At 45.4% G+C, this 27,350-nt stretch overlaps 1 protein-coding gene and 1 long non-coding RNA gene across 2 annotated transcripts in view; one reads left to right on the forward strand and one right to left on the reverse strand.

Annotated features, from left to right (window-relative positions):
- The window catches only part of PLCG2 (phospholipase C gamma 2), a 152,454-nt gene extending 126,001 nt beyond the window's left edge, over nt 1-26,453 (forward strand). The window contains exons 29-34 of the mRNA XM_037516225.2: nt 2,057-2,202; nt 3,502-3,616; nt 4,322-4,489; nt 8,815-8,903; nt 21,673-21,857; nt 22,448-26,453. Coding sequence (XP_037372122.2) covers nt 2,057-2,202; nt 3,502-3,616; nt 4,322-4,489; nt 8,815-8,903; nt 21,673-21,857; nt 22,448-22,490 — 746 coding nt within the window. The 3' untranslated portion in view covers nt 22,491-26,453. The remainder of the gene's footprint in view (nt 1-2,056; nt 2,203-3,501; nt 3,617-4,321; nt 4,490-8,814; nt 8,904-21,672; nt 21,858-22,447) is intronic.
- LOC129146065 (uncharacterized) overlaps nt 6,633-27,350 on the reverse strand; it is a 36,333-nt gene continuing 15,615 nt past the window's right edge. The window contains exons 3-5 of the long non-coding RNA XR_008552436.1: nt 10,598-10,692; nt 8,730-9,882; nt 6,633-7,499 (exon numbers count right to left, since the gene is read on the reverse strand). This is a non-coding gene — a long non-coding RNA (uncharacterized LOC129146065). The remainder of the gene's footprint in view (nt 7,500-8,729; nt 9,883-10,597; nt 10,693-27,350) is intronic.

A 27,350-nucleotide genomic window follows, 5' to 3' on the forward strand; every position in this document is an offset into this window, starting at 1 on the left:
TACCCCTTCCCTCTCTCCTGACCTGCCTCCCACCCCAATCCATCCCCTCCCTCCTACCCTTCTCTCCCCTCCCCTTCCATCTCCCCTTCCACCCATTTCTCCGCACCCCCTTCCCTCCCTCCCCTCTAACCCTTCCCCACTCCCCTCCCCTGTCCTCCACCCCTTCCCTACTCCTCCCATTCCTGCAGCCCCTCTCTACCCTCCCTCTTCCCTCTCCCCCACATCCCCTTCTGTCCTCTTCCCCGACCTCCCTCCCTCCTCACACCCTTCTCCACCTTCCCTCCCTCCCCCTCACACCTTCCCCTCCTCCCCTTCTCTCTCCCTCACAACCCCTTAGTCCTTCCCTCTTCTGTCCCTCCCTCCCTGCTGTCACCCTCTCCACCCTCCCCCCCCTCACCCATTCCCCACATCCCTTTCCCTCCCTCTCACCTCCCTCCCTCTCCCTTCCCCATCCCTTCCTGTCCTCTTTCCACCTCCCTGCCCCTCCCCCACCCCTTCCCCCTCCCTTTTCCTCCTCTCCCTCCCTCCTGCCTCTTTCCCAACCTTCCGCCTTCCCTTCCCCACCCCATTTACCTCCTCCTCTCACCGCTCTCCTGCCCCTCCCCTCCCTCCTATCTCCCCTCCTCCTGCTTTCTCCACCCCACCCCTCCTTCTCTCCCCTCCATTCCTCTCCTCCTTCTTCTCCCCTTCTCTGCTCCCCAACCTCTTCCCTGTACTCTCCCTGCCCTCCTCCCCACTGCCTGCTGTACCCTCCTCTCCTTCCATTTCCCTCTCCCCCCCATTTCCCCCTCTTCTCCTCCTCCCTCCCCTTCCATTGTTGAAGTCCATTCTTCAGGAGTCATTTTCAGTGTCTTCCTGAGCCACTTTGAGTCTTGCTGTGTCTGTAGCTTCCCCGGAAGCACCACCATTGCTGTGGCCTGCGAGGCCCTGCAGCCCTTTCTCCTCCCTAGTGCGGCTGGCACCACCCTCTGTCACGGTACCTGCAAGGGGTACCTGAGCGTCACTTCAGACGTCAGGCACATCAGTGCTGCCTGATGTCCCCTCTCCGCTGCTCTTCTGGTAGCTTTGGGTTTTTTTTTTTTTTTTTGTATTGATTTATTTTTTTGAGATAACATTGGTATACCACGTTATACTAGATATACAGAAGCCCCTTTTTCAGTTCATGTTACAGCACCACACCCACCACCAGGACGCCCAGTCTTTTAATATAGTCCTGTGGTCCATACACACCATGGAATATTACTCAGCAATCAAAAAGATAAACTCATGCCATTTGCAGCAACGTGGATGGTGCTGGAAGGGATCATGCTCAGCAAAATAAGTCAGAAAGAAAAAGAAAAATACCGGATGGTCTCACTCATAGCAGGAATTTAGAAAACCTAAATAAGGGACCAGGAAAGAGACTATAATAAAGTAAAAATCAAAATCTTCTGGTAGTTTTGATCAGCTTGGCCATGTGTAGGTGGCCTCTGAGGAGACAGCCAGCCACGTGGCGGCCTGGAGGTGGCTCCCGGGGCTGCTGTAGCTCCACACCCGCCCCCGCCTTCACTGCCCGTCAAGCCAGGGCGTGTTGAGGGAGTGCTGCCTTTTCTTTCCTGTGACCTGTCTGTCCCTGCTTCTTACCCCGCCTTTTTTCATGGCACCTGGGTATTCCTAGTGTAACAGGGTGGGCCCCAGGGAAAAGGAAAGTTCCAGGTTTGAAAGTCTTAAATGTTTTGTGTTGATGTGGCGGATGGCAGAACCCATTTAGAGTAGGCGGGTTTGCGGGGTCTGGGCTGCCCCGCTCCCTGCCCTGTAACAATAGCATCCATGTTTATTAAATTTATATGTTTCCTGTCATTGAGTTAAAAGCATTTTTCTTTCCACAGCACATCAGCTTTTAAAGAAATATTTTCTACATAGACATTTTTAGCTTTGTGTAGCTTCTCATTTTTTTCATGGTTCAGGTTTTTGTCCTTGGGTTTTTGTCCTTGTCCCCCCACCCCCACCCCACAGTGCCTTCTGGGCCACAAGACCTGCCTCTTCATGCCTAAAGACTCTGTACCTTCCTCCCCAGATAAGTACATGCAGGTGAATCATGCCTTGTTTTCACTCAATGGGCGGACGGGCTATGTCCTCCAGCCGGAGAGCATGAGGGCGGAGAAGCACGACCCCATGCCGCCGGAGAGCCAGCGCAAGATCCTCATGACGCTGACCGTCAAGGTAACGCCACGCGATGCAGACAGCCCAAGCGCCCCCCAACAGATGAGTGACTCAAGAAGCTGTGGGCTGTGTACACAATGAATGCTACTCAGTGAGCAGGAAAGACAAACTCACGCCACTTGTGGCAACGTGGATGGAGCCAGACGGGCCCATGCTAGCTGAAATAAGCTAGAAAAAAAAAAGATAAATATCGGATGGTCTCACCTATAGGTGGACTATAGAGAAACCAAACAAAGGGTCTGGAAAAAAGACAAAACTCGCAAGCTGACCCCAGATGACAGGCATATGGTGTGGGATGCCGAGCACAAGGGACTGTGGTGATGGTTCATGGGTGATGCGGTGGCAGAACTGTGGGGACTCCACCTAAGGGGAGAAACCTATTACTGTACCAAAATGAACCATGATATAAGAAAATAAAAAAGTTGAAAAATGTTAATGGCATGCTCCCCACCCTTGCCCTGGGAGCCAGGGAGGCCTTGGGAGGGTGCCTGTTCGCAGTGCACTCCAGGGCCATTGCAGGGGAGAAGTGGGGAGGGATGGCCCCCCAGACTGTCTTGATCACCTCCCCTTCATCCATTGGGGGTGGGGGTGGTTGGTGAGAAAACAGGCTCAGCTGACTCTGCGGTCCCAGCAAGGTTGATTTCTGGCCAAATCAAACCTGTGGAAAACTGGCCATTTAGGCTTTAGGGACCAGAGAGCGTGTCTCCCCAGGGGTCAGTTTTAGGGATGAAGCCTTATTAAAATTCATGCAGCTTTCAGAGACTGCACGGACTCTTTGTGAGAGTTTTGTGCGTGCCTTTTGGGAAACTGTGGAAAGTAGAGAAATGAATTGCCTGTCTCATAAGATTAAGGAAGTAAAAATGAAACATTAAATAAAAAAGGTCTTGGGAAAAAAAAACTGGTTGCAGAAAGAATATCACACATCTTTCCCATCGTTTCCTGAAGCTGGGAGACAGTGAGGGATCTGTCTCTGGGGGTGCCTCTGGGCAGGAGTGCGATTGTTGTGTGCTTAGGTGAGGCGCCCCCCCCCCCCCCACACACCATTGATTCTGATGACATGGGAGCTCCTGTCCTGCCTCCTCCTTAACCCTCAGCCCCCGTCCTGGTCCACAGCTGGGTGGTAGCCCAGCAGATGGCCGTTTGGATGTCTCCAGTAGAGAAATCGAGGCTGACTGGGAACTCCCAGGTCTGACTGTAGAGTCCAACCTGAGCTCGTGGTTAGACCTCCCAGCCCCGCCAGGGAACTTGCTAGCACTTACGGGTGGCCGGAATCCCAGCGCCTATCCTTTGCCGTCCTAGGTGCTGGGCGCTCGCCATCTTCCCAAACTTGGACGAAGCATCGCTTGTCCCTTTGTGGAGGTGGAAATATGTGGAGCCGAGTATGACAACAATAAGTTTAAGACAACAGTTGTGAGTAAGTTGCCCGGACCCTTTCCTCTCCGTTGTCAAGTGAGTTGGGTTGCACGCTGGGCAGGCCATTCCTCAGGGAGCTGGTTGCAGGCAAGCTGTCGTTCTCTAGTCTTTGCCACCATCCCCTTGTCCTGGTTCAGCTCAGGGAGGCAAAACAAAGGGCCAGTGATTACACAGTTGGATTACACAGTGGGTACCCAAGGCGACCTTCTCTGCCTATGGCTCATGTCGGGAGCCACAGGCAACGCTGTTGCTCCCTGCTCTGTGGTGCTGGGGGTGGGGGTGGGGGGTTCTCCCCGATATACCTGATACTTAATGAGCAGAGATACGCAGAGAGCAGCTCTGCTTCAGCACAGCGCCTTGCACCCCCCAATCAGAGATATGGTCCCCATGTCCTGTCCCCTTTTCTCTTTCAAACCCACCTATTCCTGCTCTGCCATCTACCTCCCCTCCTGTCCTGTCCCAGGGAGGGGAGGTGGGAGATGTATAAAGGGGGAGGTGTTCTCCCCCTGCTCACCGAGGGCCAGGCCAGTCCAACTTTACCAGGGTTGCTTACTAGAAAAATGATGGTTGAGATTTTCTCAGCACTTGGCATAAACACGTGTTTACATGGTTGCCAAGGCGAGTCGAAGCCCAAGGATATAGGGATGGTTTTACCAGGAGGCTACAGGACAAGCGGGGCAACTAATGAGCTTTGATCTCCTTCCAGATGACAATGGTCTCAGCCCTGTTTGGGCGTCAACACAGGAAAAGGTGACATTTGAGATTTACGACCCAAACCTGGCATTTCTGCGCTTTGTGGTTTATGAGGAAGATATGTTCAGCGATCCCAACTTTCTGGCTCATGCCACTTACCCCATTAAAGGAATCAAATCAGGTAAAGGGGCACTTTAAGGTGTTCCATTTGGGCTAGAATCGTCCTCTAAAATAGCCTTTGTCCTGGTTTGTATGAAGTCATTGCAAAACCTAGGGAGGATTGCACAGCCACGCCCATGGTTCCCAAGAGCGGGGGCGGGGCCCAGCACTGAGCCTGGGGCCCAGAGAGAGGGGGCAAGATGGGGTGCTAAGCCCTTCACAGTTGGGCCACCAGCCATAGTGTTTCTTTTTGAAAGGTTGGAAGCTGTATGCCTCTCTCAGGCAGGGCCAGGGGCTTAAGTCGGGAGGGCCCCCTGCCCTGGCTGGCCCGGCGGCGCTGTGCAAAGGGCCTGAGCAATCAGGGTGAGTCACCATCTTAGTTAGATCGGCCTCTCCTGAACCATCTGGGGCAAGTTACTTATGCCCTCAAAGCTTCGTCTTTCTCCTTTTATAAAATTGGGATGGTTGCTTTACTTCCTCCAAGCTGAATAAAACACAAATCTTTTATGGTTTGGGATGGGTCATTTTGTGTTTGCCAGAAACCAAGCTGGGTCTTGTGACCAGTGCTGAAGAATCCCCAGACTGAGTCTGAGCCCCTTGGAGGCAGTGAGGGCAACCCCCCCTGGCTGGGTGCTGCTTCCAGGCCACCTCTCCAAGTCACTGCCATGTCACCGTGGCCATCCTCACCCCACGGGCACAGTTACAAAGCAAGGGACTGCCTGGACTTTCCTACTGGAGTTTTGTACAGTGTCCTGCAGTCAGGCCTTCCCTCTGTGCTGAATTCCCTATTCCCCTTTCCAGAGTGACTTTTGATGGCTGACACCATATATCCTTCTCGGTTCCTCACGAGGTCACTGTTTCCCTGTTTTTTAGGAACCATTTTTCATGAGAAAAAGCACTCATTTGGGTGATCTGTATACTCTCCTATCTTTCCTCTTGGTGTTGTTTGGAGATGTTGCTTGGTTGTTTAGAAAAAAATTAAACGTGGATCATAACAAATATTCCCTAAATTTCTATCACTGAACACCTGTCTAACAGAGGTATTCGGGGCCGGGGTTCGAAAATTCAGGTTCCCAGGCCCATCCCAGGATGCTGATTCCTCAGGGGTGAGGCCCAGGAAGCTACCTGGTCACCTGGCTCCTTAGATGACCCTTTGATAAAACAGAGCTGGGCTAAGGGGCCACTTGCCATCGAGGAAACAAGTTCCTGAAGCAGGTTAGTTAATTAGACAAGCACTTGAGAAATTTTAAGTAATTTTTTTTTTATCACTCCAGAAATATCCATCTTTATAACTTATGTGTGAATCCCAGAGGTCTGATACTTGGCAGCCCTCCTGGTTGGCTTGCCCATCCTATAAGGGTTGGGAACGCCAGCACTATAGCTGCAGCCCTTGCTTTGTAACTTGTCTCTTAAATTAGCTGAGTAGATAAGGCTTCAGGCAGATATTTTTAGGGTAACTGTGCCCACGCTTTCCTAACCCCTCCACCAGCCTCATTCTGCACCCATGGTGGCTCATGTGCCGCCCTCCTTGCCAGGTGGTTTCTAAGGATGAGGGGTACGAGCTGTGAATCCCTCCCAAAGGCTTGGAGAATGTCAGAGGGGATGAGCCCCGCACCTCATCCACCACCGCCTTGTGTCAATTCATCTGCAGAAGGCTGTGACTTAGCTTGGGGATTTAAAATACAAAGAACAAAACCTCCAGGATGACACCTGGCACATCCACATTCATGGGCAGAATGAAATAAAATGAACAATCCCTTTGTGGATAAGGCATGGCGGTGGGGTCTTCTGAACTTGAAAATAAAACTGCCCATTGTCATTAGGGATGTACATAAGCTTTTAAGCCAGCTGGAACCCAGGAAGGAAGGCGGGGAAAGCAGCATTTATTATGTGAGGTGCCTTAAACTCTCTCCTTTAATCCTCACAGCGTTTTAGCATCTCTGCTTTTTAAACATGAGCACTGGAGGCCTGGAGATGTTAATTAACTTGCTCAAGGTCACACACCTATAGGACTGGAGCTGGGACTCCCTCCCCTGCCCCTCCTCTGCAGGCCTCCTCTGGCCTTCCCCAGCCCTCCTCAGCCAAGACTCTGCTCTTTCTTCCAAAGATGTTTCCATTTCCCTTTGCTCTGACACAACCTAAACCAATATGAATGAAGACAGACCCACACTCTAGTTCTGAATCCCAATATACACAAAGACTTGAGAAAAATGAGATGTGGGCAGCAAGGAGGGTACGTGGAGCTGGAGTGGTCATGGACTTGAGACGGAACTCAAGTCTCGAGGTCTGGAGTTATATGCCAGAGTTCCCTCTCGGCTCAGAACCAAGTGCCAGAGGGCTACCTGGCCCTCCCCAAAGGGCTCCCACATCCCAACACATTCTAATGGTCAGTTGATACCCAGACTGACTGCTTCTCCACAGATGAGATCTCAGGTGGTCCCCAGCCAGCCAGCCAGGTGCAACCTGCATTTTAGTAAGAGCCACCAGTTGTTCCCATCTACACTAAAACGGGAGAAGTGGGCCTCCCTGGTGGCACAAGGGGTTAAGCACCACACTATGACACAATCTGCAGCCTTGGCAGCACGAGTTTGATCCCCGGCCTGCCAGGGAGCAACCCACATGGTGCAGCAGACCTCTCCTGTCTCTCCCGCTGCTCCCCTCAACAGTGTATTTCGTCAGTCTGCCTGTTCTGTTCCCCACTCTGTCTCTGGTGGATCCTCTCACTCCCCTGCATCTCTGGCCTGCACCCCAGCTCTTGTATGCATAAATAAATCAATCTTAAAAAAACAAACAAACAGGAGAAGCACTAGGCTAGCCCACAAGAGTTGAGAGGGTATCCAGGCAAAAGCCAACAGCAACCAGACCAACAACACAGATCACATCACCTGTAAGGGGAGCACCGGGTCAGGAAGCTTCTCTAGAGAAGTGCCCCCAAATCCTCCTCTTGGACCCAGACTGTCACCCGAGTATTCCAGGACCGATGTGCATCCTCATGTGCGCTGTTCAGGGATTACATGTCCCACAAGCTCAGGCTGAAGAGAAGCAGAGGACACACTTAGGCAACCTGGACACTGACAGGTGTGAGTGAAAAGTTGTGGGTGGTCATTTCTCTGCATGTCATTGTCACCCCAGGACACAAGCTGAGTCAGGTGAATGAGACACCTGCTGAGCTCTTTAGCGGGAAGAGTCCAGATGTCATCTTGCAAGTCCATGTATCGTGCACACAATTAACAAACGTCATAAAACCAATAGAGTCAGAGGTTAGTGGTAGACCCAGGTGACAGTGTCCTTGTTATATACTTCTCGCTCTGCAGTGTGGTTGAAAATTTTTGAAGAAAATGTTTGAAATGTAATTCCCTTTGTGGGAGGGAGAACTGTTTACAAAGTGGGCAAGCATGCCAGTCTCCTCCTCAGCAGTGAGACTCGGAGCGGTTATGTAAAGGCCACAGAAGAGAGGGTAAGGGGACCTGGAGACTGACGGATGGGGGTGCCAGAGGAAGCTTTGGAGACAAGCAAGAGGCATGTGATGGCTCTGAGACAAGACTGAGATGGACACTGTGAGGTTCAGAACCGCTCAGCTAAGGGCATGGTCCTTCATGGTTAAACAGAGGCATGTGCCGTCTGGGGACTGATACTGAAAGCAGTCTTTCCTTCTGGAGAAAGGGTTTGTAAGTTTGTGGGGTCCAGACTTTCATGTAGACTTTCCTTTTTCAATCCTACCTCATTAAAACAAGCAAACCAAGCAACCTTTGGGACGTGCAGCCTGAAACATTTCTCTACAGCATCCTACCCCAATAAAAAGAACATTTCGGTGACTATGGGCCTAAATAGGGAATAGCTTTTCTGGGGGGGAGGGGGAAATTTGAGGTGGCCGTGAACAGCCAGGACCAGGAGCTCTCCCCACACCGGGAATCTTCAACCGCGAAACCCACCCTGTCCTAGCTCAGTAAAGGCCTCAGTGGGGACAGCATAGAAGCCTCCTTCCCTCTGCACATCTCTTGGCCTCGAGCATATTTTAGGAATTGAACCTCGTCTGCAGTCATGCTGAGTTCAATGTGTAATACTCTGAGGGTTTTAATTTCTTCTGAGTGAGTCATTTGCATTTCTAGGTGGCAGGTATTTTTGATGTCTCCGTGTGGACCTGCCAGTCAAGGCTACCTTCTGGAGTCCCCCTCTCTAAACATCAGGATGGGAACTCTGGCTTCTAGAAAGTCTGCCCCCACACCTCCTCCTCTACCCCCGCCCTTGCATTGGATACTGACCTCTGTGCTCCTTGACCTGGCTCACGTGAGAAAGCTGAGGCCTGACATTTATCTCCTGTCTCTGTTGTTTTTCCATCTGCTACAGGGTTTAGGTCAGTCCCTCTGAAGAATGGGTACAGTGAAGATGTTGAGCTGGCTTCCCTCCTGGTTTTCTGCGAGATGCGGCCAGTCCTGGTGAGTGGAGAAACATCCCAGTGTGCCTGAGCTGTGTTTGCTGGTGGTTGGAGAGGGCTGTGTGTACCGTTGGCTGATGCACTTCAACCCATCGAGAAGGATCTGGCCAAAGAAGCCACATCCTAAAAGAACTCCTTCTAGCTACAGACTTCCCCAGAGGCCCCAGGTTTTCCCTGCCAGCATCTTTCCTTGATAAAGAATGCTGTAAGCATCTGTGAGTAGGTTATGTGGTTACAAAGGGTGAAGCTTTGGAAAGTTCCTCACAGCTTCGTTTCAGTGAAAGCCATGTAAGATGTTGCTCTTCTAGAAAAGCTCACCCTTCCTGGGAGCTTTTTGCCACCTGTTGGTCTTTGGTAATAATCCCTCCCCAAGGTCTGAGAGCATCCACTGAGGCCTTGTTGTGGCTTGTCCTGGGGACGGAAATGCATGGATGCCAACTTCCGTTGTGAGTGGTACTCCCTTAACCGGTCTCTGCTGAAGCAACCTGCTTCTTGCTTCTTTTGGTTTGTCCTATCCTTATGCAGACACAGTCTTTCCTTTGGTTAACCAGATGGTAGGCTTGGGCAGGGGGAAAGGCCTGGCCTTTGAAAGAGGGTGAGATAAGGGTTAAGGACACAGTGCCAACATCTTGGGTTTGATGATGGGAGAACTGGATAGTTCTTGTGATTCTGGAACTTCGGGGTCTTTGTGCCACCCTGTCCAGTAGAACGAAATTACTTGGTATATGTTGTAGGGCCCCATGTGTAGCCAGTACAACCTCTGAAGATCTTTTCTAGTCTAAAACGCAGGATGTGTTGCGTCTGTGGTCATCCCCATCTCTTGCGATAACTTGGGAAAACCAGTGGGCTGATGTGGGCTTGTTGGAGGAGTAGGAATCTTGTTTTCTCATCCTGGTGCTCTCTGAGAACCATCCAGTGGAGAAGGGGATACTGTTGAACAGCCATAGTTGGCAGCAAAGATGGAACTGGAAGGGATCATGCTAAATGAAACAAGTCAAAAGGAGAAAGACAAATACCAGATGATTTCACTCCCATGTGGAATATAGAGAAACAGAACAAATGAAATGACAAAAAGCAGAAACAAAAATAGAGCATTTAGGTTACCAGAGAGGGAAACCAGGGACAGGGAGTCTAAGGGGAGGGGGACCCAATGGACTGTGAGGGAAGTTTATGGGTGCCTTGGTGTTGGGTATGGTAGGACCACCCATTGGTTATACTGTGTTACAAACCAAAATCACCTCAACAAGTAACACACACACCACACACCAGCCACAGGGATAGCCGCTGGGTGCCTCTGCACCCAGAGGCGGGTGTGACAGGCTTTTATGTACAGCTCTCTGCCTTGATGTTCAGTTTTTGCAACCTTGGTAGTTTTTTGCTTTGAAGCATCAAGATGCAAGAGGATGCAAAAATAAGGACAGACAGATAAAGTAATAAAAACAGAAAGTAGAGAGTTAAAAGAACATAGTAGTAGGGGCTCGGGGACAGCCAACGGCACTTTCTGTTGGTATAGGAAGTTCCTGATGACAAAATTGTGTCTTAAAAGGATGAGGGGAGGGATAATGGAAAGTTTTCCATTTCGAAGCAGATTTTAAATGTTAGTTCTTTAGCCTCTGTCAAGATAAATGTAATGTCTATATGAAAATTATAGTTTTCACTTGAACCGTTAAATTGTGGAACAAAAAAAAAAATCACCTTTCAGGATTCTCTTCCTGTGATGGAAATGCTCGGTCATGCAAGTTTATACAGATTCCTCCCCTCACCAGTGCGAATGAGTCTGTCAGCAAGTCCTAGTGGAGGAGACAAGTCTTAGATTTCTCCTGCTTTAGAATGAACTGTGCATTTATCATCCCATTACTAATAATGGTATCTGAGGTCATTAGTAAGCCCATTGAAAAACTCAGGCTCATTTTACACAAATGCTTAGAAAATATAAAACCACTGACCAGATTGTATGAAAAGTGTAGATTTGTCACTTGGGGGAGGAGACAGGCACATAGTTATTGTAGAATCTACACTCTATGCATCCTTCCTTTCCTGGACCAGTGCATTCTCTAAGTGTCATCATAATACATGTTCATTCTTTAAAGCATGTTTGTTTTTTCTTAAACTTCATGGTACTCTTGACTTGGGGGGCTGGGTCATCCTTTGGGTTGGGGGTCGTCCTGTGCATTGTCAGTGTTTAGTGGCATCCTGTCCTCTCCCTGCCAGATGCCAGAAACCCTCATTTCCCCCATTTAATTTAACCGTGACAATCTCCAGATATTGTGAAATGTCCCCTGGCAGCAACCTGGTTGACAACCATGGTTTAAGATCAGAATTATAACACTTTCCATACTATTACCTAGTCTTCATTAGCATGTAAATGACAGATTTTTCCACCAGTGAATCGACCATAGATTAATCATTCCCCCAAGTTGGGCATTTAGATAGAATCCACTTAAAATAAGGCTCTCATGAACATCTTCATGGGGTAACCCTTTTCCTTTTTAAATTCAGAATTATTTCCCTAGGATCAATTCCCAGGTATGGAATTAGTGGGATTAATTTTCTAATTTAGGGGGGTGGTAACACTGTAGAACCCGGTCCTCCCACAAAAGGCCACAATAGATTCACTTGCAGCCCCTTGGCTTCATCCAGGCCACCGAAGGGTCTGGATTCAGTGGCCAAGGAGGGACTGCAGCTTTGGTGTGTACACAGAGCCTATCTGCAGACATTCCTGCAACGTCGAAGGGGTCAAATCCATTTCAGAGGGTGCAGGACTGTGTTGAAGTAGACACTGCCATGTGACGCTGCTGTTAGCGACCCAGAAATGTTACACAGAATTGAAATGGTTGTCACTGGTGACGCCTAGAGAAAAGCGTAAATTTAAAAGACAGAGAACATTGTTCACCCAGATGTGACTTCCTTGCTGGGGATGCCACTGTAGTGTAGGGAGAGAGAGGGGTTCCCAGTGGATCCATGACGCCCACACAGCTAGCTGCTCTCTGGCCGGAAAGCTGTCTGAATGGGCAGATCTAGCTCCAGCTGCTGCTTCGCCAGCTCATAAGTGCCCACCTGTCCCTGGCTTTATGCCTCTTGCAGGTGGTGTGGGGCCCTCTGCCCCTGCTGCCACGTGGGGTCTCTGGGGTTGTGAACCATAGACCTTCCTTATCCCCATGTCCTCTGTGATGCCAGGGAGATGTTCTCTTCAACAGCTTCAGGAAAGACTTGTTTGAGCAAATGATCAGTCCAATGAAGGTTGGGGGGATGTTGACTCAAAACATTTGCTAAGACAGAGTTTAAAGTCCCAGAAAACCATCAATATCACTTTAAACCCTTTCTGGAGAAACCATTTACATGGTACAATGACCTGATCAATTCTCAGTCTTTGACTCTGTAAGCTGTGTAGATGGCTTATAGAGAGTATTTTAAACTACATTTTATTGCCTATCATATTTACTTTGAGAAGTAGAAGAAAAACAGGCAGATGGGGGTGAAAAAATCCCTTTAAACATCCTGAATGTTATCATGCTTGGCATTTTGGTGTATTTCCCTTGCCTGGCAATTTTTTGCATATTTCCTATTTGGGTTCACATAATACACATGAATGTATGTCCTTTATTCACTGCACTGGTGACTTTGAAGCATTTTTCCATGTTATTATATGACTTTCAAAGCCATCAATGCCTGGTTCACCAGGGATGGGTCCCTAGCCATCCTCTCAGTGATGGACAGTTAGGTGGTTTGCCATATTTTACTTTATAAATAATGAGGGTCTTCATATAACATTTTTTGATTAAACTGGATTTCCTGAGGCTAGATATTTAGTAATGGAATAATAGATCAAAGAGGAAAAAAAATCACCGACATCTATCTCAAAACACATGAATTGTTTTCTGAAAGTAAATAGTTTAAGTTGATGTATTATATCCTGTCTTGCCATGCACCGAAAAGAGCTTCTACCCAAATGATCTGAAACTGTGAGAGTCAGAAGAATTGGGCCAGCAGGAAGCAGGGGAACTTTGAGAAAACCACTGCCCCAGGATCTTTGAGTACTGGTCCTGGATGGTCTGGGCTTCACTTGGGGCTGAGTGGAGCTAAGATGGGGTGAGGATGATGACTTAGTGGGAAGACCGGATGCTGCTGTTTCAGGGATGGGCTCAGCCAGCAGGGCTATGGAGCACACAGCAGAAGCCTGAGGTTCTGGAGGGGAGCTGCATCAAGAGCTGAGCTGTCCTGGTTTCGAGGTTACGGAAGATTTCTATACAGACCGAGAGAAAGACCCTCCTTGTGCCACAACAGCTCATGTTTGCTCAGTCCTGGCTCCAAGGAGCAGAAGCTGATGTGTCTCCCATTAACATCCAACGACTGCACCTGACTACTGAGCACACACAACCATGAGCACGTGGTGGAGGGACACTGGCACTCAGAAAGCCCGAGGGTCCCTGCTGTAATCATTGAGTAGGGCTGGCGGAAGCACCTAATGACAACCCTCAGTCATAACAGCTTCCAGGGATATCCAGACAGAGCACTAAGACTTTGTGGGCTGTGCAACAAAACTGACTTGGGGAATTAAAAGAATTCAGCGTATTAACAAAGAGATCTACATTGGTGACCCAAAGGACACATGGACAAAAAGTCTCTAACTCCTGAGCATTTACCATCATGAGCTGGAGATCAGGAAAGAAAAGGGGAGGCACTGTCATTGGTCCTCTGAGCCTCATGCTAGCACATCCCGAAAGGACAAAGTGGAACAGAGGGGTGGGATGCTACAAATGAATTGGCCAGTAGGGAACCATCCCCTTGATATCTGAAGGGATGAAAACATGAAATAAACAGATGCCCACTTCCTAGCCATTACTTTTGTTTACTTTGAGGCTAAATAAAGAACCCCAGACTTCCCCAACATACTGTCATCTACAGAGAAAGTCATGGGAGTCTAAGGCCAGACTTGTCCCGCAGCACTGGAAGCTACACAACAGACTCTGAGACAGAAGAATTACGTGTCCAACCACCCACATGCCAAGGCAGCGAACATGTACTGTGGATGATTTTAGAAACCCTGAGAAAGCACCTGAACCAATGGAAACTTACTAGAAGAGAAATTTCTAGGTAGGGAGATGAAGAGGTGGGTAGAATAAAATTTGTGGCACAGTTACTGAAGTATGTGGCATGATAATCTGACAAAGATGTTAGGCTGTTAAGTGTCATAAGAATTCTTGAAACTGAAGAAATATGCTATAATGGAAAATTCCTCGTCATCTGGAACTGAAAATAATCGAGTGTGAACAAAGCCTTGGAGTTGAGAGGGAAAGTAAAGGTGTCTTAAAGGGTTTCCACTTTGATGCCTGGGGGATCCATTGGCTATAAAGCATCTTTCAAGGGGAGGATTTGATGCTGACATTTTGATGTTAGAAGAAAAAGTGATTTTATTAGGATTGTTTGAAAACGGAAGGTAACTGCTTTAAGGCTTGAAAAGTGGGGGCAAATTGAAAGAACATGGAGAAAAACAAAAACCTGACCAAGAGAGTAAAAATTGGGAAAAAGATAAAAGAAATTAAAGTAAAATGTATAGTAATCAAAATAGAATGAATGAGGAAAGGTTATGGAAATAGGAAGGACAGAGTTATTGGGGAAAAACTGGGAGGGAAAAGCTATAGTCAAAGTTAAATTTAAGGTCAGAAGTAGCAAGAGCAGCAGGCAGCAGGAGAGGTCTGCGCGCCATGTGGGACCCTCACCCGGCGGCCGGGGATACAACCGGCGTTGCAGAGGCTGCAGGCAGCCTCACAACCCAGCGTTCAACCTCTGAGCCACTGGGGAAGCCCTCAAATCATTATTTTAAAAATGCATTAGGACATTCTTTGTGACCACGTACACTATCAAGTTCATAAAGTTTCTGAGAAACAGAAGCTCATGGTTTATATTATCAACTTGTAGGGCCCAAAATTATACATAGATCTCTTATTAAATCAAGCTTGTTCGTATTAGGTGTTCATATGTTCTTGCTGATTTTTAGTATACCAGACCTTCCAAATTCTGACACTTTTTAAGTCAACTAATCTTTATATGGGTTTGTTTGATATTTAGGTACTGTGTGTCTCCTAGTTAAACACCTATGCTTGCCTGTGAGCTCAGAGGACAGGTGAAAATGACCTTTTCTAACACACACACTGGATCATCACATACAAGTTTCTCTCAAGGCTCTTGCTACTTTTGACTGAGCCCCAAATGAGTAGATAAATTTGTGACTACAGATTATATATTTGAAAAAAAGACTACAAGATTTGTTAATCTTGTATTAAGTCTAACCACTTCATTCTAGGATAAATAAGGACATATGGGTAGTCTCATTCATGATACTGACAAAAATTGTAGCAGCATATTAGGAGAAGTTTAAAGAAGGTATAGGACTTATTTAAGGGAAAGTATCAAATCCAGTAGGACGACATAAAGCAACAACCTAATAAGAAGTATACACCAATCTTGCTCAAAATTGTTTGGTTGGAATCAAGGGCATTAGTATAAACTCAAAAAAATGTATACACACGCACACACACACACACACGCTAATAAGTGGATAGGAATAAGTGTTTGGCATGAGTTACTGTACATACACACCCTGCTGTCTGCCGAGAAAGCCCAGAACCAGAGGCACCCGCTAGCAGTGATCACCCCTAAGCCCCCAGATCTTGTTTTTTAACTATAATTCCCCCATTGAAAGTAACTGGAGTTCTTCAGACAAGTGGTCAATTACTAAATAGAGCAAAAAAAAAAAATATATATATATATATACATATAAAATGAACCTGAAGTATCTTCAGGTTCCACTAAGAAAAAAGGATGTGACACCAACCTGAAGGAGCTCCTGGTGGCCAAAGGTGGAGCAGTTTGAGCAGCAAAATCATGATGCTGGATTAGAACCCATAGAATAAAACTCTCCACTCGTGGACACATGACTGTGCACTAATTGAGAGAAGAGAGCTCTTCTTTGCAGAAGAATTTGAATTAATAAATGTAAAGGGGATGAGGGCACTAGAAATCACCATTGGTTGCTGCAGGTATGACCTAGCCACTGGATCCTAAAATTAGTGTGAGGGAAAGAGGATATTCGCATAGTCTCAAAGTGTCTTCCTTTAAGAAAGTAACTGGAAATAGAAAGAAGAAAAATGGCGGCTGGACAGTGGATAAACTGGGCAGACCCTCTTGACCAAATCACAGCATCACTACCAGGGAGAAGTCATGCCATTGCACCTATGTGACATTCTTGCCCAAGCTGTATGACCTCAACAGAGCAGGAGAAAACACCAGATGAACCATATTGAGGGGAAATATACAATATTACTGACCAGTACTTTTCATAAATGTCAAGAAAGACAGGAGATGTCACAGATCCAAACAGGGGGCTAAGGTGACAAAGCAGCCACGTGCAGTGTGGGATCCAGGATTGGGTGTTGGACCATAGAAAGGACATGGGTGGGAAAACAGTGAAAACCAAATAGAACTTGTAATTTAATAGTTTCGCGCTTGGCAGGAAGTAGACCTGGGAAGCCAGGCGATGGAGGGTATATGAGAACGCTATACCATCACTGCAACGTTTCTGCAAGCTTAAAATTTCAGTGCACACACACAAAAGAAAAAGCATCCATGAGGAGAAAAGCAAAAAAATAAAACGAATGAACTCCATTCAGATTTTGTCACAGGGCAGGTAAAACTTTTTGCCAAAGAGGTTCTCTAAGGATTCGCACATCTTAAATCTATGTAATAAATACATCATTATATAAATACATGTACATAATTGTAGTAACATATCTTCAACTAAAAGTAGGGGTGAAGTAAGAGCTCAAGTGGGAATAATGACAGCAGAATCATAAATTGATTATGTCCATTTTTGGTTATATCTCCACGGGAGAAGATCAGAGTATGTGAGGGAAACTAGCCAAGTCTCTCTGAAGATAATCCCTAACAACTGAAAACCTCACAACTTGCAGTATAAGCTTTTTTTTTTTCTTTTTTTAAAGAACTGTCAAGTTAAAAATAAAAGAAAGTAACTATTGATTTTGGAAAGCAGAGATTATCATGGGTGGGAGTGGTGAACAAGGAGACTGTCTGGATTTAGGTGATCTTGTTTTATTTCCAGACTCTTTCAATTCCATGCATATATATATATAATTAATAAAACTGAAATTAAAAATTGAACTGTGAGCGGGAGATGATGCATTGAGGGGGAGCACATGACATTCAAGGACATTTGATGGGAAGAGAGATGGATCTGTAGCTGGAGGGGGATGGGGTGGAGGAGCTTTTAAGATCTATCTGCATGCTGCTGATGGGAATGAATAGTATTTAGTATTGATTAGTATTTAGATGGCAAGGAGTGATATAGGAGAGAGAAAGGGTATGTACAGGGGTAAAGAAATGAGGGTGAACAAGAAAGAGGGCATGGGGTCCAGGACAGGGGACCAGGGTGGGCACATTTCCCATGTAGTTTCTCCTACAGTCTATGTGAAACAAGCAGCAGAGATACTGGGAGGCTTGAGGACATCGAGGTGTGATGTAGTCATGTTAATGAGAGCAGAACCACCAATTTCTTAGCGCAACACAGGAGGATTGTATTGTTTATGAGCTTCTGTAATGCAGGCGTTCCTTTTGGATTTTTGCACTGGTATTTACTGCACGTTCAAATCATAAGTTTGGGTCAGGTCTGCTTATACTGGCTTCATAAAAATTTTGTGCAAGCCTGCCTTCCTGGGCAAGTGCCCAGGCCTCTGGCCAGCAGTCAGCTGCTTGATTAGGGGCTGGGATCAAAGCGGACCCTGCCTTGCAGTCAAGACACAGGCAGGGTGTTCAGGATTCCTAAGTACCCGGCCTGGGGCCAGCACTTAACATCCCATTTAGAACATTCAGGAAATCAGATACAACCAACCTATAGACCTCAGGAGGGGGAGAAACTTCCTTTTCAAGATGAGTCTGCACATTAAAATTTTGAAACACTTGAGGAAAATAATAATAGTAGTAGTAGTAGTAGTGCTAGCAAATGTAAAAGCAAGGGAATTTGCTCCATAGATCTGAAAATATTTTTTGAAAAGGAAAAATTCTGGAGTGGACACAATTAAGGGAAGAATTGTGTTGGGTTGTTGGAAAAGTCATGATGCATTTTTGCATAGAAAATGGAAAAAAAGGGGGCCTCCCTGGTGGCGCAAGGGGTTAAGCATAACACTGTGAAGCAATCTGAGACCTCTGTAGCACAAGGGGTCGGCCAGGGAGCAACCCACATGGCGCAGCAGACCTCTCCTGTCTCGCCCGCTGCTCCCCTCAGCAGTGTGTTTCAGTCTGCCTGTTCTGATCCCACTGTCTCTGGTGAATGCTCTCGCCATCACACTTCTGGCCTGTACCCAGCTCTTGTATGCATAAATAAATAAATCTTTAAAAAAAGAAAAAAGAAAATGGAAAAAATATGTCATGACTTTTCTGACAGCCCAATAAATCTGAAGATTCTTTTGGGGAATTTGAGTTGTGGAATTTGCTTTGAACACAGCAAGGCAAGATAAAAATGTGAAAAGGGTTTAAAAAGTTTTGAAATGTTAATGGTTGAGAAATTTCCAGCCTTGAAGAGACTGTAAATCCAGCAGTATAAATAACTATAGATCCACATACAGGCACATTCTATTGAATCGGCAGAATCCCAAGATAAAGGGAAAATTATAAAAGAAAAAGACATTACCTACAAAGGATTGACAAGTGACAGTAGCACTCCCATTTACAGCAATAACAGCCTAAAGACTGAAGAAAATCTTCAAAATGCTAAGACACACAGCTTAAGTCTAGACATTTTATATCCTAATAGCCACTATTCAAGAATGAGGGCAAAATGAAGGTATTTTCAGACATACAAAGACAGATCATTTGGTACCAATAAAGCTTCACTGAAAGAACTACCGTAGTACTTAACTTCAGCAAGAAGGAATGTAACGCAAGGAAGCAATGACAGAGAAGTAGGCACTATACATATATGGGCACTAAAGACCAGACTATGTAACAGCCATGAATGCTCTAGGATTCAGAAAAGAAGATAAAGGACAGCAATGACAGACACCTTAGAAAAGGTGGATTTTGAACTTGATCTGAATAGCAGACACCATCTATTTGAAAGCAACAGGAACTCTTTTGTTCCAGGTGGACAGAAGGTGAGAGAGGCCATGTGTGAAGACTTAAATGGGGTCCTTGTTTTGTTCTGCTTTATTCTTTTTTTTTTAGCATTCAGGTTGTTTATTGTTTATTATTTATATTTTTGCAAGCACGTTTCATAGGTGGTATTCAGAGATTTCTATTTTATCACACCTGGAGGCACATGATATCTGGTGGTCCTGCTTTTAATGATACCAACATTTATCATGACTAAAGTGGAAAAATTTCCTCCATTTAATGAGTTCATTTATTGATGACTATTCTTAATTAGCAAGGGGAGCTGGTCTCCTTGAGGAAAGGCACTGATTTAAGCAAGGTCATTGCTGACTTTCCCAAATGCTTCACTCAGTACATCAAGTGAGTCACCATGGACTGTCCATTTTACCTCCACTCTTTCACAAAGGCCTGTTTTCTCCTCTGCACTTTTGTAAGGGGCCAGAGTCATCTTCCAGTAGTTTCCCCACTCTGCAAAGCCAGCGTTCCACCTGTTAGCCTGTGGGATGCCCATGATGTTTGGTTAGGTGGTTACAGTGGGGAAAAGTTTTTGCAGAGCAAGGTATGACCTGAGTCCATTTTCAGGTAAAAATAAATGACAAAATAGCAAAAAAAAAAAAAATATCAGCACATGTTTTAATAGCACTGGATCCTCTCACTTGAATAACTCCATGTCCATAATAGCCAACAGACTGACCTACCTCAGTGGTCAGCCTTGCACCAGAGCCAGTTCTCTTTAAAGATACTAGGAAGGGGGCACATCTTCATGCTATCCTAACAATGGTTTTTTTCCCCAAGTGTAATACAGAGAATGTTTATGTTCAGAAAACTCAGATATTTCAGGTAGATTTTGTTTCAGTCATGGCTGGATCCAGGTGCTCACCCAAAGACTCTCTATTTCCCTCTCAGTTGGATTCAGTCCCAACTTTCTGTACATAACAAAGGGGCCACTAGTGACTAGACATATCAGCTGATCCCCAGAAAAGAAACTGTTCTTACCAAGAGCTTCAACCAAAGTCTCACAGATGCTTCTGAATGGCCTTTGGTCACCTGCCCAGAGACAGGGTGGGATGGGGAAGACATCATTACTGGGTATAACTGAGTCATGCCCATTTCTGGGCACTGTTACCCTGCCATTCTTTTTTGGGAGGAGGGAGGTTAATAGCTTTATGGAGGTAATTCATACATAGCTCACCCACTTAAAGTGTACAATTCGATAGTTTTTAGTATATTCACACAGCTGTGTGTGCCACCATCACTGAGATTAAGTTTAGAACAATTTCATCTGCCAAAAAGAAACTCCCGTTAACTGTCTGCACAAAGTTCACCATCACCCCAGTCAAACATGAATCTATTTCCTTTCTATGAATTTGCCTTTTCTGGACATTTCATATACAAGGAATCATAGAGTATGTCATCTTTAAGAACTGAATGGAAACAACCCAAATGTCCAAGAATAGATGACTGGATCAAGAAGATGTGGTACATATACACAATGGAATATTACTCAGCAATCAAAAAAGATAAACTCATGCAATTTGCAGCAACATGGATGGAGCTGGAAGGGATCATGCTCAGCGAAATAAGTCAGAAAGAAAAATACCAGATAGTTTCACTCATAGCAGGAATTTAGAAAACCTAAATAAGGGACCAGGAAAAAGACTATTTCTAATAAAGTGAAAATCAAAATCAACAAGTAACTATAAACTAGAGACACACTACAGGGTGGGAGGAGGGAGTAGGATCAAAACAAGGGGGGTGGGAATTGTATGGGGACTATAACCAAGATGAAAATGCGTACATTGTGCAAAAATGAAAAATGATGTAAAAAAATTTATATAAAATTTAAAAAAATGGGCCTCCCCTGGTGGCACAGCGGTTGAGCCTCTGCAGCACCGGTTCAATCCCCAGCTGCCAACGAGGATCCCACATGGCGCACAGACCTCTCCTGTCTCGTCTGCTGCTCCCCTCAGCAGTGTATTTCGTTGGTCTGCCTGTTCTGTTCCCCGCTCTGGTGAATTCTCTCACCCTCCCACGCTTCTGACTGTACCCAGTGCTTATATAAATAAATAAAATTTAAAAAAAAATTTAAAAATTAAATTTAAAAAATGAAAAAAAAAAAAAAAAAAGAACCGACATGTCACAGAGCCTGCTTTCAAGGTTCATTCATGTTGTTCTGTGTTACTGTGCTTTTAGGGCCCTTGCAGAATCTTAAATGGTCCGCTGGCTCCTGCTTACCTTTCTGTCCTCATAGGCTGTTGAATTCCATGTGAAGCACAAGCCATTTAGACCCTGTGTATTTGGAGAAGGGCCAGAGGTGATGTAAACCTATGGACTTGGTTAAGAAATAGGATCAGTGAGCAATGCATTTGTTATTTCAGTTTCCCCAAAAGGTCATCCTCGATTGTTAAATAAGGGTTGTTAAAACTGCTTGCTTCCAAAGGAATCAGTAATTGTGAGTTTTACCTTTGGTTAGAATAGGCCCCGGGTTTTCTGGAGTAACCCCAGTTGTAAAGCTCACGCCTTGTGCGCCTTCCTGTCACAACCTTAGATGCCCCAGTTCTGGTTTGGAAGGCACTGTCACCAAGTGGCTGTTCTCTCCTCTGCAGGAGAGTGAAGAGGAGCTCTACTCCTCCTGTCGCCAGCTGCGGAGGCGGCAGGAGGAGCTCAACAACCAGCTCTTTCTGTACGACACGCACCAGAATTTGCGCAATGCCAGCCGGGATGCCCTGGTCAAGGAGTTCACTGTCAATGAGAACCAGCTCCAGCTGTACCAGGAGAAGTGTAACCGGAGGTGAGCCAGCCACCCTCAGCTGCGAACCCTCCCTCTGGGTCAGGTTCCTTCAGGCAGGTCGGGTACAGGGGATCCAGGCTTCAGGAAAGTATCTCCCTGCCCCACCCTTCCCCAGTCTTGAGAACTCCTTCTGCTGATCCTCTTGACTCCATTGTCTTGGCTCTGTGCGTGAGCTCTGGCAGTGTCTTAAGTATGCACCTCCCTAAGCAGACCTGTCATCACTAGAAGGGCACATGTAATGGGATGTTGGGGGTCAGCCTCATCCAGGGGTGCCCACTGTCGTGCATTATGCAGGGAGCCGAGCTCAGCGAACAGCAAGCCTCTGGTGGAAACTGTGCTGACCTCCTTCCCACAGCAGCTCATTTAGTCTTTACTTTAGCCTGCAGAGTAGCAGCGACCCCAGCGTAGTGACCTGCCAGGAAATGGAGCCTGAGAGAGGCTGAATGTCTTTCCAGAAGCCTCCCTCTTTGACTGTCAGCCCCTATATCATTCAGCCACGTGAGACCTGCAAAAATGTTCAGACTGAGGCGTGTCAGCTCATGGCCCACATGTCAGCCTCATGAATGATGGTGGCATCTGTCTTGTTTCAGGTTGAGAGAGAAGAGAGTCAGCAACAGCAAGTTTTACTCGTGAAAGCTGGGGTACATTGTGTGTGTGCGTGTGTTTGCCCCCAAAACGGACTCTGTTCAGACCCTGGAATGTGCTAATCTGTGACGTCATCCTCTCCAAGCCTGACAGCAAGATGGCATCGCTGAAGGAGACCCAGCTGGCCTGAGGCAGGGTGGTTTCTTTCTCATTTTTTCATCTAGGACAATTTCTTAACTTATGTTCTTGATAGAGGGTTTCCAAAATGCTCCTCGTTTTGGTCTCTCGTATTCCCAAACCTCACTGAATAAAAGCAGTGAAAATCTCAAGTAATTAAACTTTCTGTGCATGACCTGTACAGCAAGCAGGATTCCTTTTCCAGCCTCAACTGACCCAGGTAATTGACTCCATGGAAGTTGAGCCCAGTTCATTAGATTCTGAGATTTTAAGGGAGAAGGCTTTTAACAAAAAGGCAGATGATTCCATGGTTCAGGCCACCAGATCACACCAGGCCTCTCACTGCCACATCTGCCCAGCTTCCCTGTCCCAGGTCAGTGGGCTCAGCTCAGTGCACTTTAACTACCACCGGCTGGATAGCTGGCTAGACAGACCTGCTGCAATGTGTGAGAAGTGAGAGGAGGTTAGGGATGTGGTCTCTGTTCATTAAGACAACTTCCAGTTCATGGTAGACTTGCTTTGTTACTGGGGTGGGGATGGACATCCTGGGACCTCTCTGATTTAAAGAGCCTATCAGAGAGACCCACAGAAGGCTCAGTCAGCTTCTTCCTTACCCCAGCCCTGCCCCCTCATGAGCTGGCTGTGCACCACAGCTGGGGAGACTTAGGACCTGCAGCTCTCTGCTCTCCAGAGACATGAGGTCATTTACCCATCAAATGAGGCGATCAAAGGTCGGCTCCACAGGGAAGTTTCTTGGCATCTCCCAGTTTCCTGGAAAGCAAGCTGAGCCTTAGGAGGCTATAGAAAATCTCAGATGCAGCCATGCCTAGAGGGGATGTCCTCCCCTAGGACCAGATAATATGCCTCTACATCCTGAGACACAAGCAATGCTTTGTGCAGTGATAATTTAGTAATGCTCTGTAAAGGCAAGGACGCTGCTGTGGGGAGTAAGCAGTAGAATTGCCATTTGCTGTGAGTGAAGGGGGAACTGACTTGGAGGGCAAAGATACTACTCAGAGAAAATTGCAGTAGAAAAGAAAAGTCTTATCTTTACTCGGATGACAGTGGCTCCCAGCTGCCCAGCCAGCCCTCCCCAAGCTGCCCTGGGCTAAGAGCATGCTTGTACTGCTGAGAGCACACTCAGACCAGCCAGAGCACTCTCAAACCAGTGGGCTCTGTCTAAGGTCAAGACTTAACCCTTCATTCCACAAGTGTATGGGGCACCTGAATGCAACGCACACTGGGGGTACAATGCTAACAAGTAAGGTGGCTCCTGTCTCATGGAACACAACACACCCATGTGCTTCTAGAAAAAATGCATGTTACCACTCACGAAGCCAGGATTGTAGGGGTCAGCTGCTTGATCAAGACGGGGCTGTTATCCTGAAACATTACTTAGTTCCTCCTCAAATTGGAGCTGCTGTTTTGTTTGGCAGTCAGCAACTGGGCAGCAACACTTTTGATGGCAGCAGATGTGCAAAGCAATGTTCAAGAGAGGTTAGATTTCAAAAGACACAGAACTGCATCTGCAGGGAAGTTTTTCAGACTCTAGCCACTACCCTATTGGCTGTGTGCCAGGTAGCCACTGGAGCCTAATTATTACAGTTCTACTCCCAGTCCCTTCTGACCCCATCAGTCCCTCTACACAGAAGAGCTCAGATTTTGCTGTTTTCAGTTCAGGGGTGAGTAAAAAACATAAACCTGCCCACTTCACTATTTCAAAGCCAACGAGCCAAGGCCTGGATCCCCTTCCCAATGGAAAGGATTTTTTACTACACTGTCAAATTGAGAAGTGATGGCACAGAAGGCAGAAGCTAAGCATCTTTTCAGCCACTACCCTGTAATATTCATTCCCAGCCACACCTCTGCTGAGCAAGACAGGGTTGGGGGGAGGAAGGGCTACACTAAAATGATGCTGGAAGAGCTCTCTCCCTAAAGCTGTGTCCTACTCGGTGCTATAGGGACTTGAATCCACCATTAGAAACTATTTGCTTTGGCTTCTACATTCGTCCTTGATAGGATAACACCTTACTCTTCACAGTGGGTGGAAGGATTCTCTCAGAAAAAACAGACAAGGAAAGCAAAGGGCATGAGTGATATTACTGCTCTTCCCAGAGTAGGCTCAGAGGCCACCTCACCTGAGTATAAGATAGCAGGTGCAACTGTGGTTTATCTTTCCCGTCATAAGTACAGTCAATTCAGGTCAAGCAGGATTGTGACAGGAACATTCTGAAAAGTTACAGCAACTTTAATGGAGTCAAACCTGATTGTCTATGAACTACCCTGTGTGTGTTCACCATTTCCCTAAGTAAATTATTGACAACAATAGTCATTACATGGAAGAGCTAAGGAGGGAACTTGGTTAGAGCATTTGAGTTTGGGGAATTTAGGTGACACAGTTAAAAAATTATTGTGAAACTTGAATTCTAACAGGCACAGTGCAGAGGGGCATGAATGCCCTGATCAAACACCCAATATTTTTCTCAGAGTCCTTTTGCCAAGACTATGTTTTGGACTGGTACACTGCAGAACACATTTGGTGACTTGTTGCTATATTAAGAAGGCAGCCAGCAACATAATCTACTAATGTATATCTGTTGGACTGAACTAAATATAACCTAAACTTAAGTCACCAACACCAGTGGTCTTGAAATGAGTTAGCCATCCCCTGGCTGTCCACCATAACTTCCAGGGAGAACACAGGCTCGAATAGTCTTAGAGGATCAGTTTTCAGATCCTCTCCTCCCTAGTCTTGCTGGAGAACAAGACTCCAGGTGTCAGACTCAGGATATGTGTGTTTGAGAGGTGAAAGCAACTTAACAGCAGGCTACAAATCCTTTTACGGTTCTGAAGGTTCCCAGTTTTTCACTTTGAACTACACTGAGGAAACCCTCAAGATTTTGGAATATTTTTGTGTGCAGTTATAAGTGAGTTGGGAGTATTATGTTATCTTGCTATCACAGAGCCCCTCTGTTCCCTGTCTGCATAACTATGTCTGCAGAACAGGAACATAAAATTGAAAAGGGAGATTCAAATAGATGCTTTGTTGGCCCATTCTAACAAAGATGGTGTTAAGCTACTTGGAGATGAAATAATTGGGGGAGAAGCCATCTTTTCATTAAATGATATATTGCCAAAGCAATTTTACTATGCTTATAATTTATTTAAATTTCTATTGTGTTTATTGATCTCACTCAGTCCAGAAGCATATTTTAACTGTGTAGCCACCTTGTGATTTTAGGGTATTATAAATTTTTTTACAGGTATACAGTTAATATAAAAGTCAAAAATAATTAGCCTGAATTCTTGAGGGGGAAGGAGAATAAAAATCCAAATTCAAGGAGAAAAGGAAAAATGTGGCATTGCTTACCATTAAGACTTGCCTTGTTCATGTCATTTTTTGGAAAAGATAGTGTCTGTCAAATAACTACTGTATATTTGGAGACTTGGCTAAATGTAAAGTGGAATATAATGATTTAATTGAAGATGCAGTTTCTATAATATGCCAACACGTCCTTTGTAGCTATTTATGATGAAAAATTTCAGACATCAATTTAGTAACATGCATGAGGATGCCAGGTTTTTAAAATTTGCTGTGAAAGTTTCTGAGCATAAAAATTGTAAGATTGCTGGTATTGCCACTAAGTGATGCCTTACTTGTTTTTGGAAGAAGGAAGAATTGCTGAAAGCGGTCTTAGTCTTTTTAACTTATTAAAAAATATAACTTAGCTTTCAACTTAGGTGACATCTAACTTTTTGGAGACAACCCTAAAAGCTATTTTGTAACTAACAGAAAGTTAATAATTACATTAAAACACATGTAGAATTACAAAATTGGCATTTTAAAATTATGCTTTGATTTGTTTCAAGCTTTTTATTTTCAAAATATTTTCTTTTTGAAAAGGCTTATTCCTGTGATTCTGGCTCTCAGAAATGTCCACATTTCTTATTTTTCAATAGGCTTTAAAAAATTGCATTTGTAAACTTGTTTTTCGTTATTAAAGCTTAACTTATTTTTTATGTAAATAATGGTGTGCTTGTGTGTATTTAGCGATTGATGTGAATGAGTCACACAAGTGTTGGTTATTGGTAAGTGGCTGTATCACAATTTTAATACAATAAAAATTTGGTCTGAAAGAATACAGCAATTTCCCACAACTTTTAAAATGCTGCTTATACCTTTAATTAATTCCATTTAAAACAAGAAAGACATACTTCAGCCAGGAGATTTATAAAGCTAAACATTTTTTTAAATGTGTTTTTCTCAAAAGTCTCAAACCAGATGGTTCTACAAGTAACTTTTATCAAACCTTTAAAGAAAATATATGCTCCTTTTAGTCAAACTATTTCAAAACACTGAAGAAGAGGGACTACTTCCTAAAACATTCCATGATGCCAACAATACCCTAATCAAAACCAGACAAGGACATAACTTAGTACAGGCCAGTATCTCTGAATATAGATGCAAAAATTCTGAACAAAATACTAGCAGATCAAATTCGACAATACATTATAAGGCCCATTCACCATAACCAAGTAGGACTTTTTCCAAGGATGCAAGATGGTTTAACTTACAAAAATTAATGTGATACATTACATCAGCCAAAGAATGGATAAATATCACATGATAGTATCAATAAAGAGTAATCACTCCATAAGATCTAACACCCATTTATGATGAAAACTTTAACAAAGAGAGACTAGAAGGATCTTACCTTAACATAAGAAAGG

The sequence above is a fragment of the Talpa occidentalis genome, unplaced genomic scaffold (genome assembly GCF_014898055.3).
Source record: "Talpa occidentalis isolate TD23 unplaced genomic scaffold, MPIMG_talOcc4v2.1 talOcc4.17, whole genome shotgun sequence".
NCBI classification, from domain to species: domain Eukaryota; kingdom Metazoa; phylum Chordata; class Mammalia; order Eulipotyphla; family Talpidae; genus Talpa; species Talpa occidentalis.